Source organism: Recurvomyces mirabilis (genome assembly GCF_035927965.1).
Source record: "Recurvomyces mirabilis strain CCFEE 5264 chromosome Unknown scaffold_9, whole genome shotgun sequence".
NCBI lineage: Eukaryota > Fungi > Ascomycota > Dothideomycetes > Mycosphaerellales > Teratosphaeriaceae > Recurvomyces > Recurvomyces mirabilis.
This window is the reverse complement of record NW_027041943.1, coordinates 541,094-555,794: the sequence shown is the minus strand read 5'-3', so window position 1 is coordinate 555,794 and position 14,701 is coordinate 541,094. Positions and strand designations below refer to the sequence as shown.

The following is a 14,701-nucleotide window of genomic DNA, read 5'->3' as shown; positions in this document are numbered from 1 at the left end:
TAGCGTGTATGATATGGTCTTCAGAATGGATTGGCCGCTGGATGGATGGATGGATGGATGGACGAATCATTGCATATCTGGCGTTTAGGGAGGATGCAGTAGGCGGCCCCAAATCAATTTAGCTTTGTAGGTCGAGATGGACAGGTGCTTGGTAAAACTGGGACGGTGAAAAGTGGCAGGACGATTTACTCGACTCTGCGGAAACGCCGTGATATGGCTGGGCGACAGGCGCCCTGTGGTGTTTGTTGTTTGAATGGATTTGAGAACTGTTAGGTGTTTCAGCTGACAGATGGGCAACTAATGCCCTCCCGTACAAGATGCAGCTGCCAGGCCCAGAGGATGCTTGTATGCTGCTTGCCGTCATATGTGTCGTGCTTCCACGAGGCAGCAGGAAAGATGTCGGAGGGTATATAGATTCCAGTCGTCCTTTTGGCGAGCGAATTGTGATTTGAGAAGGTTTGTGGGGTACAGGAAAGAAGACAGAAGCGTGGTGTTGGGTATCTAGACAGTAGGCTCATAAGCCGAACCACGACTTGCCCTCTTTCCGTTTCGCTTCTTTCATCTCATCCATCTGCGATCAGGTCAATGAGAAACAATCCTAGGCGGACCCCAGAATGAGAACGGATTTTACATACCCATTTCTGCTTGCAATCTTTGTACGCTTGGAAGTAATCTGTGCACATCCCTCGATCCCCACCATTACGTCTCAGGCATTTCAGACTTCTGTCAGCAGCCTCCTGGCATGGGTCGAAGTATTCACTGTTACGCTTGCTATGTTAATGTTAGCTCGGACGGCTTGATGTCGAGGGCCACATCGATTGGATACCCAGTAAAGCGCGAGCCACTCTTCTCCCATTCCGTAGACTTTTCGCCTCCTCCCTCCGAGCTCGACATGGGAAGTTTGGGTGGTGTATGCAGTATTGACCGGGTTGATGTACCGGAACGCCACGTTCATATGGTCACTTCTCGACGTCGGAGTTCGGAAGAGCAAAAGTCTTGGGATTTGTGATTGGCCAAGGAGTCGCTTAGCAACGACCGCGTGTTGACTCCTTCCGCTTGCATGAATAACCATCTCTCGTCATACTGAGCGGATATCTATTGCAGTTACTAGGTCTCGGGACATCACATACCTGGAACAAGCATTTTCAAGGCTTATCAAACCAATGCAAATCTCGACCACGGCATCAATTGCTCCTGACACACGTCTACCACCATAGCCAACTCCGTTCATGGACCAGGGAGAACCTACAGTCAGCGGTAGCGAGAAGACTCCATTTCTACAAGGCAAGTCGAAGCCGGTAGCGTTCTATCAGAGACACAAGGTCCTGGTAATCGGCGCCGCAATCATGATATGCCTTTTGCCACTTCTGGGGCTATTGGCCCTCAGGAACCGTCATGCGCATGCCATGAACTGGACAAGTCCCATCACATATCCCTCGCCACAAGGCTACGGGGCCGGGAACTGGTCAGCATCCTACGATAAAGCCAGAGTCATGGTCGGCAATATGTCGCTCGAGGAGATGAACAATGTCACACTCGGCGTCCCGGACCCCAGCAATGGCTGCGTCGGTGTCAGCGGTGGCGCACCAAGACTTGGCTTCCCCGGATTCTGCCTGCATGACGCTGGTAATGGTGTCCGCAATACCGATGGCGTGAGTGGCTTCGCTTCCGGAATACACATTGGAGCTTCGTGGAACGCCACATTGGCGTACGAGAGAGCGGTTTTCATGGGCGCGGAGTTCAAGCGAAAGGGCGTGAATGTTGCGCTTGGTCCTGTGGTGGGACCGATTGGACGGGTAGCAGAGGGTGGACGGAATTGGGAGGGTATGGGTGCCGATCCGTATCTGAATGGTATTCTGGGAGCACAGAGTGTCTTGGGGTTACAGGAGAGCGTCATTGCTTCGGTCAAACATGTGAGTGCAACTCGCTGGAAATCCAGCTGTGAGATGCCGACGGGCTCATACTGATACCTTTGCTAGTTCGTCGGTAATGAACAAGAGACGAATCGCAATCCAATCTCCAACAATGGCGACACCATTCTCAGCCAAAGTGCCAATCTTGACGATCAGACGATGCATGAGATGTACCTTTGGCCATTTCAAGAGCTTCTTCGTGTAGGCGCAGGCTGCGTAATGGTCAGTACGATAGGCTGAGCCCATCTTGGAGACCTTCATGGGTTCACACTAATACCTTTATTAGTGTAGCTACAACAGAATCAATAGCACATACGCATGCGAGAACAGTAAAGCTATGAATGGCTTCCTGAAAGGAGAGATGAATTTCCAGGGCTTCGTGGTCTCGGACTGGGCGGGTCAACATAGTGGAGTTCCGTCAGCTAATGCAGGCCTTGATATGGCCATGCCTACGACAACTTACTGGAACGAACGGCAACTCGAGAATGCAGTCAATAGTGGCGCTGTGAACAAGACACGGCTAATAGATATGGCTACGCGAATCATCGCCACTTGGTACCACTTCGGACAGGATCAGGCTCTGCCTCTTGGTGGTGGTCTGCCGGCTAATCTGCTCATGCCACATAACTATACTGAGGCGAAAGATCCAGCATCTCGATCATCCTTATTGCAGCAGGCCATCGAAGGGCACGTCCTCGTCAAGAACATACGAGGCGCCTTGCCGCTCAAGCAGATGAAAGTCATCTCGATTTTTGGCAGCGACGCTGTGCAACAAACCTCCTTCGTACCGAACGGAGGCCTATTCCCGCAAAACTGGGAGGCGATTACCCTGCAAGGACCCATGCTCAATGAGATTGCTTCAAACTCACCATTGAGCAGCCCACCCGGTACCATGAATGGCACGCTTGTGGTTGGTGGCGGTTCTGGTTCAAACACACCGCCATATATTAGCACACCGTTTGACGCCATACAAGCGCGGACATACGAGAATGGAACAGCAATCTTCTTCGACTCTGCGTCTACAGACCCTGCTGTAGTCAGTAGCTCAGAAGCCTGCTTGGTCTTCATCAACGAGTACAGCTCCGAAGTTTGGGATCGTCCCAGTCTAGCAGACGAGGACAGCGACACGCTTGTCAGCAACGTGGCAGCGAAGTGCAACAACACCATCGTCGCCGTTCACAATGCGGGTATACGCTTGGTCGACGCGTGGATTGACAATCCGAACGTCACAGCCGTGCTCTTCGCACATCTACCTGGTCAAGATGCTGGCCGAGCCTTGGCTCAGATCCTGTACGGCGATGTTAGCCCCTCTGGTCGTCTGCCCTACACAGTAGCGAAGCAAGCATCGGACTACGGCAACCTGCTCGGCCCATGCCAAGCACACGGCTCGAAGTCGCCACGATGCGACTTCATCGAAGGCACGAACATTGACTATCGTGCCTTTCTCGCCCGCAACATCACACCACGCTACGAGTTCGGCTATGGTCTGACATACACGACCTTTGTGTACACCAACTTGCAATTTAATGTCAATGCGACTGCCACGCCCGACGATGCTGTCTTTCCGGTCTGGACGAACGGCACAACAGACCAAAACAGCAATAATCCCGCCATCGGCTCGGGTGGTCTACAGTCGTTATTCGATAGCGTGGGCATAGTAACAGCAAGCGTCACAAATACTGGCAACATGGCTGCAGCAGAAGTGGCACAGCTGTACTTGCAGATACCCGCCTCCACCAGCAATTCGTCCAACCCTCGCACGAGAGTGCTGAGAGGGTTTGAGAAAATTATGATCGAACCGAATTCTACCGAGCAGGTGACTTTCGATTTGCGGATGAAGGATGTGAGTTACTGGAATGTCACCAGGCAGGCATGGATCGTGCCAATAGGAGAGTTCAAGGTGTTTGTCGGCAAGAGTGTACTGGACTTGCCGCTGAATGGGACTTTTAGCACACAGACATAGACATAGACTAATGATAGAATGCCCCTTTTCGTATTATGAATATCCTGTCCTGGTTTAAGAGTCAGTACAAAGTAATGCTGATATGACTAAATCGACCTTGACCCATCATCGAAATACCCTTTGAACCTATCAGTGTTTTGGATGCCAGCCTCATGGATCACCATATAACAGATCATCAGCAGTCGCGGGAACCTGTCGGTCCAGTAGGTGAGGTAGCCTCCAGCCAATGGACCCACACGACGCTTGACATCGTCTGGCATATCCTCGTAATGATTCTTCTTGTTGCGCAGAGCACGAAGCAAATCCAGCAAACGGTTGCCACTATACTTCCGTTGCTTGCCAAGCGTGTCGACGAAAGAACGATCGAGCTTGCTGAGGAAGTCGTTTCGTCCGATGACTTCAGGTGCTCTGTCCTCCAGTAGACCTAGCAAGAGTCAGTACATGTTCAGATCATGAACGAGCTAGCACATGACTTACGCAAATCCTCACTATCACCAGCATACCCATCATCCACAACCCCTCTCACCTCTCGTTCGAAATGATCCGAACAATCGCACAAGAAACCCAATCGCTTCTCACGCGACCAGAAGAAAGGATGGTTCAGCACCTGCAGAGCCGTAGGTCTATGCTCTGGTAGCTGCGCTGTCATCCAGTCAACCAGCTGGCTAGGCTCATAAGCATCAGACCACTGCTCTAAAGCACCCATGTTCTTCTTGCCGCGCTTGATGTTCAGCTCCCGTAGCCCTTGCCATCCGGACTCGTCTTCGTAAGGATGAGTGCCGGATGTCAGAACCCAGAAGAAGAGGCAGCCGAGCGAGAATATGTCGGCGGCTCGTTTGATGCCGCTAGTACCTGTGCCTGACTCGCTGCCGTTGTTGGTGTTGTGGCTTTGGCTGTGTCTGCTATCTGTATCGCGAGGCTGCGAGATCAGCTCAGGAGCTTTCCAGCCAGACGTCCCGGCATTCATAGTGGCATCGTTGATAGTGCTGGCGTTCTCCGGAAGGTTCTTGCCAAGGCCAAAGTCCGAGATGACCAATCTTGGTCCTGCCGGCTGGCCACGCTTTGGGAAGGCCACGAGAATATTTTGCGGTTTGATGTCGCGATGGATGATGCGGAGATTGTGTAAATGGTATAGGCCAGCTGCGAGCTGTTGAAGAGCTCGCGGAGGGTCTTGCTGGATAGCCAACTTCAGAGCTCGCAGCTGTTGTTGCCGTTCCTCGGTCTTGGCGCGGTCGTAGTCCCATACATCGTATAGACTGGCTTGACAGAGCTCCACAGCAATGTAGAGGAAATGATCGTCCTTTTGCTGGCAGAAATAGCGCACCACATTTGGATGATCATCGGACTGCTGCAGGAACGAGACCTCTTGAAGTGCCAACTCGTAATGCTGTGAAAGCATACGCTTCACAGCCACACCGCGACCCTCAAAAGAGCCTTCGAACACTAGCGTACCACTGCTGCCCTGGCCGATCAGCTTGTCTTTGTGAATGACCAGGCTGTTGATCTGGAGGGGACCAGCCACTTCTGGGCTTTCTGAAGCAGTGACACTGATGACCTCGCTGGGCTGAGGCACTTCTACGGTCTTCTTTGCCGCCTTTGCTTCTGCCGATGCTTGGTCCTTCTCCTTCTGCTTCTTGCCACCTCGCTTGCCACGTTTGTGCTTCGGCTTATTCTCCTTGACATCCTTTGGTGAATCTTCATCCTCCTCTGCACCCTCAACGGTTTCTGTCCGAACGAGGGTGTCGTCTTCCTTTGGAGGGCTATCAGACACATCTGACTCCGCTCCATTGAGCGGAAAGATGACCTCCATAGCGGGCTCATCCTCGCGTACCATAGTTGGCGTTTCAGAAGCAGCCTCTTCAATTGTTTTGATGTCAACAAGAGTCGTGGTGATTTTTGGAATAGCTACGGGCTTCTGAACAGCTGACTGTAGCTTCTCGCGGTACAAAGCACCACAAGCCGTAAGGCTGACAACGAGGATAGCCATTACGAAAGTAGTGACTGAAGGCAGGTTGTCCCTCCACGTTGGCTGCTTCCGTGACAGAATGACGCTGCTACTGTTCTCGAATTTGGAGTCGTTTGGCGGTGCTTCGATGCCCGGATAGTCTGGTGCACCGATCAGAGGACTGCCAGGTCTCTGAGCAATCGGAGAGAGCTGGTGGACACCCATGAACCTATCTCGGTACGCCTTCGTCATTGGAAGTATCGGCAGAGCAAAGTCTCCTTCATGGTACAGTCTGGCGGGCTGAGCACCTTCGGTGACTGCCGGGTAATTCGTCTCGCTCAATGCGTACCAGCTGCCCGATTCCGTGCAGTTCACGAAGACGTTCTCGTAGGCATCGTCGTCAAGCGCGGTGAGCTCGTCCAATGCTGGCCCAACCGGCTGAGGTAACACGACAAGCGCGGCATTGTCAGAGGTCTCATGTTTCTGCCTGACCAGATCGAATACACGAACGACAGGCGAAGCAAACTTCTCGCGGTATACAGGCTTGTTGGCTGGGACGGGTTTGTAACCGCCACTGGCACTGCCTAGGTCCAGCCCAAAAACAGATCCATCATAGCGAGAGTAGACGTACTTCCTGTCCATAGTCGTGGTGTACTTGCTCTTCAGGTCTTCGTCTCGATTATTGGGACCCCACTCAAAGTATTTGATGGTGCTGACAGCATCACCACCAAGTGACTGCACGCCGATAGTGTATTCGGTTCGACCAAGTAAGAGTGTTCCGATCGGCTCACACTCGTCTTCCTCCTCTAGGCTCTCCAGCGGATTCACGCGTCGGCAAGAGCGATCGTCATTCGATATAGCACCAGCAGAGCTGAAGACCTTCAAGATGTTGCCTGTTGCAGCGTCAATGGTGTATAGCGTGGTCTTCTTCTCCGCGTTATAAGCCATAGCCGGCTGACCTTGCTCTGCAAATGGTCCCATATCTGCCAGCTGCTTCACCGTGAAGCCCATCCGCTGCATGCCAAGTCCAGAACCCGGTGCGTACAAGTAGATACTGCCATCCTGGCTAGGCTCCACAATCCAGACTGGATCGTCCACTTCCACGCCGTTCTCATCTAAGCTTCTGTTATGCCTGTGATACACCGTCTCCACCATTGGCGTGTCCACCTCAAGCTGCCATCGTGCAGCCCCGGTCGTTCTATCTCTCGCGTGAAGCTTTCCATCAACAGTCGCCAGGAGTACTATATCCTCGACTCTCCAATCCTGCAGGGACCGCGCCGGTTGTCGCGAAGTCAAGCCGGCCGTAGCCGACGACCTGGGTGCAGGTGGTGCTCTCACAGCTGGGTCAGATTCAGCTGCGGCATAAGTCGCAAGGGCGCGCTCGTCTTTCGAGGTCCGCTTTTCCCGTGATCTAGAGCGATCACGATCATCATTGCTATGGTTCTGTTCTGTGTAGGTGTTCTTGCGACCACGTCCGCTCAGACCCGCATCGAGCGAGTCCTGGAAGCGTTCTGCCACAGACAATCGGTCGGCCACGGCCTTGGAAGGTAGTAAGGCTCCATCGCGCGACTGCTGCTGCAGAGCGGCCGCGTAGATGGGTGCGAATAATAGGCTCCAACATATTATGTCTTTCAGTCCCAGGTTGTTCCGCGGCTGCATATCGCCGAGTAGTCGTTCATCGATGTAGTATTGTGCCAGTAGAGTATGCAAAGAGTTGTTGTTGTTGTCAGAAGTGAGACGTCAGCACCGCACCGCCGCTCCCTTGCCCTTGCAGCCCGATTTTGTGGCTTGAGGGTTTCTTCAGGAGTTGTGGGGATGTTTCACATCGCAGACGAAACGTGTGATGGCGCGATCGAGAACAAGATTTGCTGGCTTCTGATGATGACATATGCGGTATGTTCATACAGTACCATAGTCGAGAGACATCAAGCGACATGGTGTGGGAAGCGTGCGGAAGTGCGCAACAAGTCTCGGCAGCTCGAGCCCATTCACGTTGCACGAGCACATCCTCCTTGCCTGTAAACAGAAAGGGATCGATCAGATGAGACACTAGAGCGAAAGACGATGGGAACATCAGCCATTGGGCCATTCTGGAGTGACAGGGCGCCGACATGATGCTTGCACCGTCCACAGTCTCTTCTAGGTAAATCCGATTTTGTCAGATATACGGACTCGATAGCTGTACCACCACTTTCGCCTTGATTATTATTGTAGATGGCGATGTCTCTGAGAGGACCCCGCGCGCTTTCGCACACACGGAGTAATACCACAACCTCGATCAATAATCAATACCCGGGTATATCATTCAGCTTGACATAGATGATCAGTCTCTCTTTCCTCGCCCTACTTGTTGATTGTCGCAAACGAGTATAATTGCCTCCGCTGAAGGAAGATCATCACATCAGTGTATCATGTCAAAGTAAACCGCCTCGCCTCATAGGCATGCTCACGTTGACAAACATCAGCTTACATTGAACAGTCTCAAGCAGCTCGCCATCAAACTCGGCACGGACGGGCCTCATAAAGTCCTGCCAACACCGAGGCTCATCCAGCTTTTGTTCAACGGTCTCTATATCGTCAAGACGACGGACGCCCGATATGTCTGGGAGCATCCTTTCTACCCACAATTCTACGTACCAGCGCAGGCACTTCACGATGCCACCAAGTCTGGCCAGCTTACGATCACGGACGGCGAGACCTACAAGTCCGACAACGGCGACACGATCGGCAAGCAACTCGTCCTCAAAGTCGGCGAACGCACTATCGACAAAACCGTCTCCTTTGACTCGGCACTCGCTGGACCAGCCAAAGACCTCGCTGGTCTCGTCAAGATCGACTTTGACAGCGTAGACCAATGGTTCGAGGAAGCGAGCCCCATCTTCGTGCACCCGAAGGATCCGTTCAAACGAATCGAGATCATCCAATCCACTCGGCCGATTCGCGTGTTGATCGATGGACAACAAGTGGCCAAGACAACAACATCTCAGCATCTCTATGAGACTGGCTTGCCAGCGAGGTTCTACCTGCCGATGACAGATGTCGATCCTGCCGTGCTTCGACCAAGCAAGACGAAGACGAAATGTCCTTACAAGGGCGAGGCAGAGTACTACTCTGTTGAGGTCAACGGGAAGCTGCACGAAGATGTTGTCTGGTATTACAACCGTCCGACGATCGAGAGTGCTCAGGTCGTTGGTCTGCTGTGCTGTATGCATCTCACCCTTCCAGACACCCGAGCAGAAGCTGATATATCGCAGTCTACAACGAGAAAGTCGATATTGAGCTGGATGGCAAGATCCTTGAGCGTCCAAAGACGCATTTTGGCAAGCCGAGCGATAATAAGAAGCCATCGATAGGCTGAATTGACGTATTATCATACGCGGGTGCATGGGAGATGCTATGTGCAATAAGACTTGGAAGATTCTCATTCTCCTATTGAACACGCCCTTGGGCGCTCAACGGCACGCACTAAAAACACAAAGGGGTATGATGCTAGAAAGAACGCTCAAATAAATCCTTCTCGTGCACTCCTTGGCATACCATGCCATCCATATCGCTTTAACCATTAAACAAGGCATATCCATATATCCATGCCTCCCTAGTCCTGCCCGTACGCTAAGACTTGCGCACCGGCTCCAAAAATGCCGTCGATGTGTTCTCCACATCATATGCATGTGCTCATGCCGAAATCGTGCCAAACGCAAACTCCGAAATCAAGGTAACGCCATCAAAACCTCGCACCCTCCTGCTGCTCTCGCAGTCGGGACATACTGGTCTTCTTCTGCGGACCACTGGAAGAAGAAGGATTAAGGAAGTTCAATGCACTCTCACGTCTCTTCGTCTTGACCTCTCGTGGTGTGGGGACACCATTACTCGGATTCGTGCTGTACAAGCCAGGCGATCGTAAAGCGTCGTTTATGCTTCCGAAATTACCTTCGCCTTGTGGTGCCATCTGGTAGCTTGCGTAGCTAGGCTGTATGGGTATCATGCCCGTGTCGCCGTGCGACACACCAGTGTTGTGGTGGAAAGTAGTTTGGTTGTACGCTGGTGTTGGAAGATCAGAGAACATCTGCTTACGTGGCGAGCGGAGATCTGTCGATGTCATCTGTGTCGGCGCTGGCTCTGTCGCTGAACGAGGTGACTCCGCTTCGTCTAGGGCGAGACCGAAGATATCGGCGCCGTCTTCGACGAAGATGGAGATCAATGGCGCTGGGACGTTAAGTGTGGGTGCGAAGACGATGCCAACTGTAACATATTAGCTTCAATCATGCTCGATAGAAAGTTATGGCGCTTACCATTGCGAACATTCATCTTGTTAGTGTCCGCATTGCTGACAATAGAAAGCAAGAACGCCGACAACGCCTCCAGCAAGACACGATTGGCCTTCGGTAATTTGTTAACCAGTATGTTGAGCGCCACCACTTTGTCCTTGCCGTGCAGCTCTAAGCACGACAGGAACTCTAGGTGCAGATCTCGGGTAAGAATGCTAGCCGGCAACTCACGCAGGTAGAGTTTGAGCAGGCCGGCCACAGCGTGGACATCGTAATACTGCTCGTCAGCCGCAAGATTGACATCACCCTCATTGTTGAAGCGATCTTTCAGCGACTTAATGATAGTGTTCGAGCCAGACAAACGGAAGATGCCTTCCTCCTTGCGAGCTTCCTTGATCGTCAAGTACTCGATGCAGCGATACACAACAGCCGGGAGGTGCGTACTGACTCCAGCAGGATGTGCGGCAGCCACGGCTTCGGCCAAGGGTACACCAAAGACAGCACGGCCAGCGCCGTTGCCACGATGATCCGGTGGATGAGCAGGCGACATCAAGCCAGGTGCCAAATCAGACGATGAACGACCTCGGAATGCCGCAAACATGCTACGCTTCTTGTCCTTGGTGTTATGTTCTTTGGCCTGAGGCGTAGGTGGCATTTTCATACCCCAATCACTACCGCTCGAGATGACTTGCAGATTGGTCGGACCAGAGATCGTAGGATTTCCATGTTGCTGCGTATGTTCGTGCAGAGCCAAGTATCCATTCTCGGCTGGTGGCGAGGGCGTGTCGGTCTTGCGATTTGGCTGACTTTGGCCACCAATAACAGGGGCGTCTCCAGCTGTGGTATCGTTGTAGTTGACCGATCGAACATGATCTGGCATTTGATGCGGAATTTCTCTAGACCGTGACGGTGGTCGCAAATCATTGAGCGACTTCTGTAGTCTTGGGCTCTTCGCACTGGTGTTGTCAGGCCTCACAGACTGCATGCCCTTTGCCGCGTCGTCCTCCCCCTCCTTGAAATCGACATACTGCAATAGTGCATCGACCCATGCATCTCGCTCCTCGTCGCTTTCAGCACAGAGGACATGCCTAACCAGACTCGACATGTCTTTCTTCTTCGGCTCCAGTACTAAGAAAGCATGCCTGAATTGATTCTCTTCGTCTTCTTGTGGCGCAGCGTTGGTCTGTGCTGATTGCTTGCCAATCTGGGCATTGATCAACTTGATCGATCCCAGATGTGCACCCCCTGGTGCCTCAAAGTATTTGAGATTTGGACCATCCAGCACGAAGTATCGTGCTTTCCACCCGCCAAAGTTCTTGCCGCGCTTGGTCAGATATCCAGCTTTCTGCGTACGCCCTTTAGCAACAGGTGTGTCTGGTCTAGCATCGACAGCGGCGCCAAAGTAGTCTCCACCTTCCGCGCCCATAGCATCGGTCGACAAGAACTTACATAGCACCTTCGCGGCTGTTTCGGTCTCCAAAGAATCCAGCATCCGCTCGAAATAGACGTCAATGGCGGTCCGGCGAGCGTCGATCTTCACCGGGGAATGACCAGCAAACAAAGTCTTATCGGGTAGCCTGTCCCGGAAGGAAGAGACATGCTTGATCTGCGTATCTAGCAAGACCAATGAAGCCACTGTCTTCTCCACACGCCACAGTTGCTTCCGATCCGACCGTTCGTGTACAGCAAGAGTGATGACTGGGCTCTCGTTATCAGTGAGTTTTGGCGCCAGGTAGCTCTGCCGTGAAGGCTTCATTCGTGATGAGGAGGTCCTGATGTAGATCGAAGGTAGCGCGTTGGGAGGTAATAGCAAATCAGGGTACTGCTCGACCACGAGACCGCTGTATACTTCACCTGGCGACTTGGGATTAGGATCCGAAGACGTCGAGGGCCTACTGTGTTCTAGGCTGGGCTCAGGTGATGGCTGCAACCGATCCGCAATAGAAGCTTGCTGAGATTGTGCCTGCTGATGATACATCTCAGCTCGCGCCAAGTGTGGCGACGCGAATGTAAGTGGTGTCTGAGGAGGCATCGGCAGAGGCTGTCTCGGCGCTCTGGGTGATAGCGGTAAGCCGACTCTCGGCGACATGGGTATCGTGCTGATGCCAGTCTTTGGTGCGCGTGGCATGGGTGAGTTGAGTGGCTTGTCAATGGGTCGTGGACTCATGGGCAGGCCGGGACTCATCAGCGCCGGCGCCGTTATACTCTTCGGCAGTGCATTGCGTGCGTCCGAGACAGACCGTTGTCTTAGCATCGCAGCTGGATCAGCCGTTGACTGATACAGCTGAGTTTGGGCAGTCTGAATAGCCGCAGGTGGTACTACAGCCTGCTGCGAAACATTAAAGACACTCAAGCCAGACGCGACCTCACCATGTTCCGTAGGAGGTTTGCTTTTGCTCTTCTTTTTGTTGGACTGACTTCGATATTCGTCTTCCTGCCTCGCGACTTCTTCTCGTTCCGCGTCATCCTCCTCGCGTGTTCTCCTACGACCACGAGAGTTGTACTCATCACGCGCACTATCCGGATCATCCTCATACTCCGAATCAGATGCATCAACGATATTATTGGCTATGCTCGCAACAGGTCCGACAGCCTTCGGCGATAGTTGCAAGGGCGCAGGGGGCGCTTTCCTGTTTGCTGTCTTCGGGCTAGACAGTGAAGGTCCGTTCGTGTATGCATTGAGTGGCTGGGGTGTCTTGGGAGATACAGCGTTCTGCGTCGACGCCTCGAGTATTCGTGACGTATTGATCGGATTTGGTGTCGGTCGAGACATCGTCTCCTCAGGCCGTCGCGTGCTATTCTGGTAGAAAATGTCGCGTGCCATCATGCTCCCACTCCCGGCACTACCGGCAGAGTGTGGGGAAGATGGCAGCGTGCCAGATGATGGAGGATTTTGCGGTGTGTCCGATCGTCCTGGACCTAGCGAGATCACATCTGAGGCGTCGCTAATCTTGCGACCATCGAGGCTCACTCCACTCATGCCTCCAGACACCATCCCTACCTCTGACCCAGACTCCTGAAGTGCCGGCGATTGACTGCTCTCCCGAGTCTCCAGCCCCTCCACAGCTTGAATGTTGGTGGGCAGGATTGGTGCTGACTGCGATGCAGCCAAACTTTCCTTCACCTTCCTCCTATACCTCTCCTTGTCCTTCAATGTCTTCTCCAAATCCTTGTTCAGACCCAATATCATTGCTCTTTGCTTCTCCACTAGTCTCCATAGCTGTGCATTATGTGACGCTGCCTGATTCTTGTCGTTCAACAGCTTCTGTATCGCTGCTTCCGCGGAACCCGCCGTTGCGATCAGAGCAGCCACATCCTCAGGCGCTGTGGACTCGTGCGATACCCTATATGACGAGCTGCTCCCGTGTGACTTGTGCAGGCTTGCATTGGCCGTCGATCCGGTAGACACTGTCGAATCTATCGAGGTGGTGCGCGGCATCGTGGTTCGACCGTCTATAGAGCGCAACTCGGCATGATGTGAAGGTCTCGTAAGCTGTGCGGAGATCATGGTTGGCGACGAGGGCGGAGAGTGCTGTGCAGGAGCAGAGACGTTTCGTGACTGGCTACTTGCAGAAGCAGATGTTGTTGCAGCTCTCGCCTGGGCCTCCTCCTTCAAGGCGTCGGCAGTCACGAAGTTGCGAAAGCTCTCGATGGCGGGTGATGTAGGGGCCTTCTTGGCGGGCGCCCTCGCGCGATCGGCTGGCAAGCCGGTGTAGGTGGTAAGGACCTGTTCCTGTGATCGAAAGGCGTTTCGTGCGTAATCGTTCGGCGCGCCCGGACTACGCAGCCCACCACTGGCATCCGAGTTGGACCTAGCAGAGACAGATTCCTGTAGTGGCGACGGTACTGGGCGATTGGCAGCTCGTCGTTTGCTTCCGTGAGAAGTGGTGGAGGTGTTGTGCGATTCCAGTGCCTGTCCACTCAGATGCGGCAGCGAGTTCGACGACTGCAAGCCGGCAGCAGTCCTGGAACTCGACATGGCCCACACCTGTGATGGGCGAGCAGGAGGTGCCCGCAGTAAACGAGTGCATAAGCACAGCGCACACTTATCCGAGGGCTCACTACCGTGATGAGAGTCGTCCTGTGGCCTTGTACAGGTTGTGAGTGATCGGCTAGCGTCTCGCTAGCACGGCGGCTACAGACGAGCCTCGACTGAATCTCAAACAAGGACTTGTCACTGGCTGCGAATGCGAAAAGAAGTTTTGCGTTGCCACCACAAGTGCGTCAAGCAGGCGTACGTAAGATGCACACGACTTTCATCCACGCAGCTGACCTCATGGCCTTCATGTACGAGACCTGGAACTGCCTGTTCCTAGAAAATACCGAACAATAAAACGATATGCACTATGCACTGCAAAGAACATGACCAGTGCCTGGCATCCGTGCAACGCCACACCCGCACCCACATCTGTAAAGCTGACCCACATCAGCCTGCTGTTGACACTCATCCCCCCGGAACATGCGAGCTCGTCACATTACAAACACCAGTTTCGGTTGGATGTCTAATCAAATTTCGCCAACGCAGCAACGCGAGGAAACAGCCCCGAAGAAGTTGATTGCAATGAGAATACCGGGCTGCCTCTCAAAACTACTCTTTGTCATGAAGACTGGT

The 14,701-nt window shown here is 53.1% G+C and overlaps 5 protein-coding genes across 5 annotated transcripts; 2 read left to right on the top strand and 3 right to left on the bottom strand.

The window, feature by feature from the left end:
* Positions 1–514: 514 nt before the first annotated feature.
* Positions 515–894, bottom strand: COX23 (Mitochondrial copper homeostasis protein; the record flags this gene model as incomplete). Its single annotated transcript, XM_064836946.1, has 3 exons — positions 515–571; positions 636–759; positions 794–894. 3 exons carry the CDS (start codon positions 892–894, stop codon positions 515–517), a joined length of 282 nt encoding a protein of 93 aa, XP_064695579.1.
* Positions 895–1,229: 335 nt separating this feature from the next.
* Positions 1,230–3,876, top strand: LTS14_004243 (uncharacterized protein; the record flags this gene model as incomplete). Its single annotated transcript, XM_064836945.1, has 3 exons — positions 1,230–1,913; positions 1,980–2,135; positions 2,200–3,876. 3 exons carry the CDS (start codon positions 1,230–1,232, stop codon positions 3,874–3,876), a joined length of 2,517 nt encoding a protein of 838 aa, XP_064695578.1.
* An 86-nt stretch (positions 3,877–3,962) lies between these two features.
* Positions 3,963–7,480, bottom strand: IRE1 (bifunctional endoribonuclease/protein kinase ire1; the record flags this gene model as incomplete). Its single annotated transcript, XM_064836944.1, has 2 exons — positions 3,963–4,300; positions 4,354–7,480. 2 exons carry the CDS (start codon positions 7,478–7,480, stop codon positions 3,963–3,965), a joined length of 3,465 nt encoding a protein of 1,154 aa, XP_064695577.1.
* Positions 7,481–8,232: 752 nt separating this feature from the next.
* LTS14_004241 (uncharacterized protein) lies at positions 8,233–9,179 on the top strand (the record flags this gene model as incomplete). The annotated part of the gene is made up of 3 exons (XM_064836943.1): positions 8,233–8,240; positions 8,301–9,025; positions 9,076–9,179. The coding sequence occupies 3 exons, from the start codon at positions 8,233–8,235 to the stop codon at positions 9,177–9,179; spliced, it is 837 nt and encodes a 278-aa protein (XP_064695576.1).
* A 366-nt stretch (positions 9,180–9,545) lies between these two features.
* On the bottom strand, positions 9,546–14,068 carry BEM3 (Rho GTPase activating protein; the record flags this gene model as incomplete). Its single annotated transcript, XM_064836942.1, has 2 exons — positions 9,546–10,063; positions 10,114–14,068. The coding sequence occupies 2 exons, from the start codon at positions 14,066–14,068 to the stop codon at positions 9,546–9,548; spliced, it is 4,473 nt and encodes a 1,490-aa protein (XP_064695575.1).
* Between the last annotated feature and the right edge of the window lie 633 nt (positions 14,069–14,701).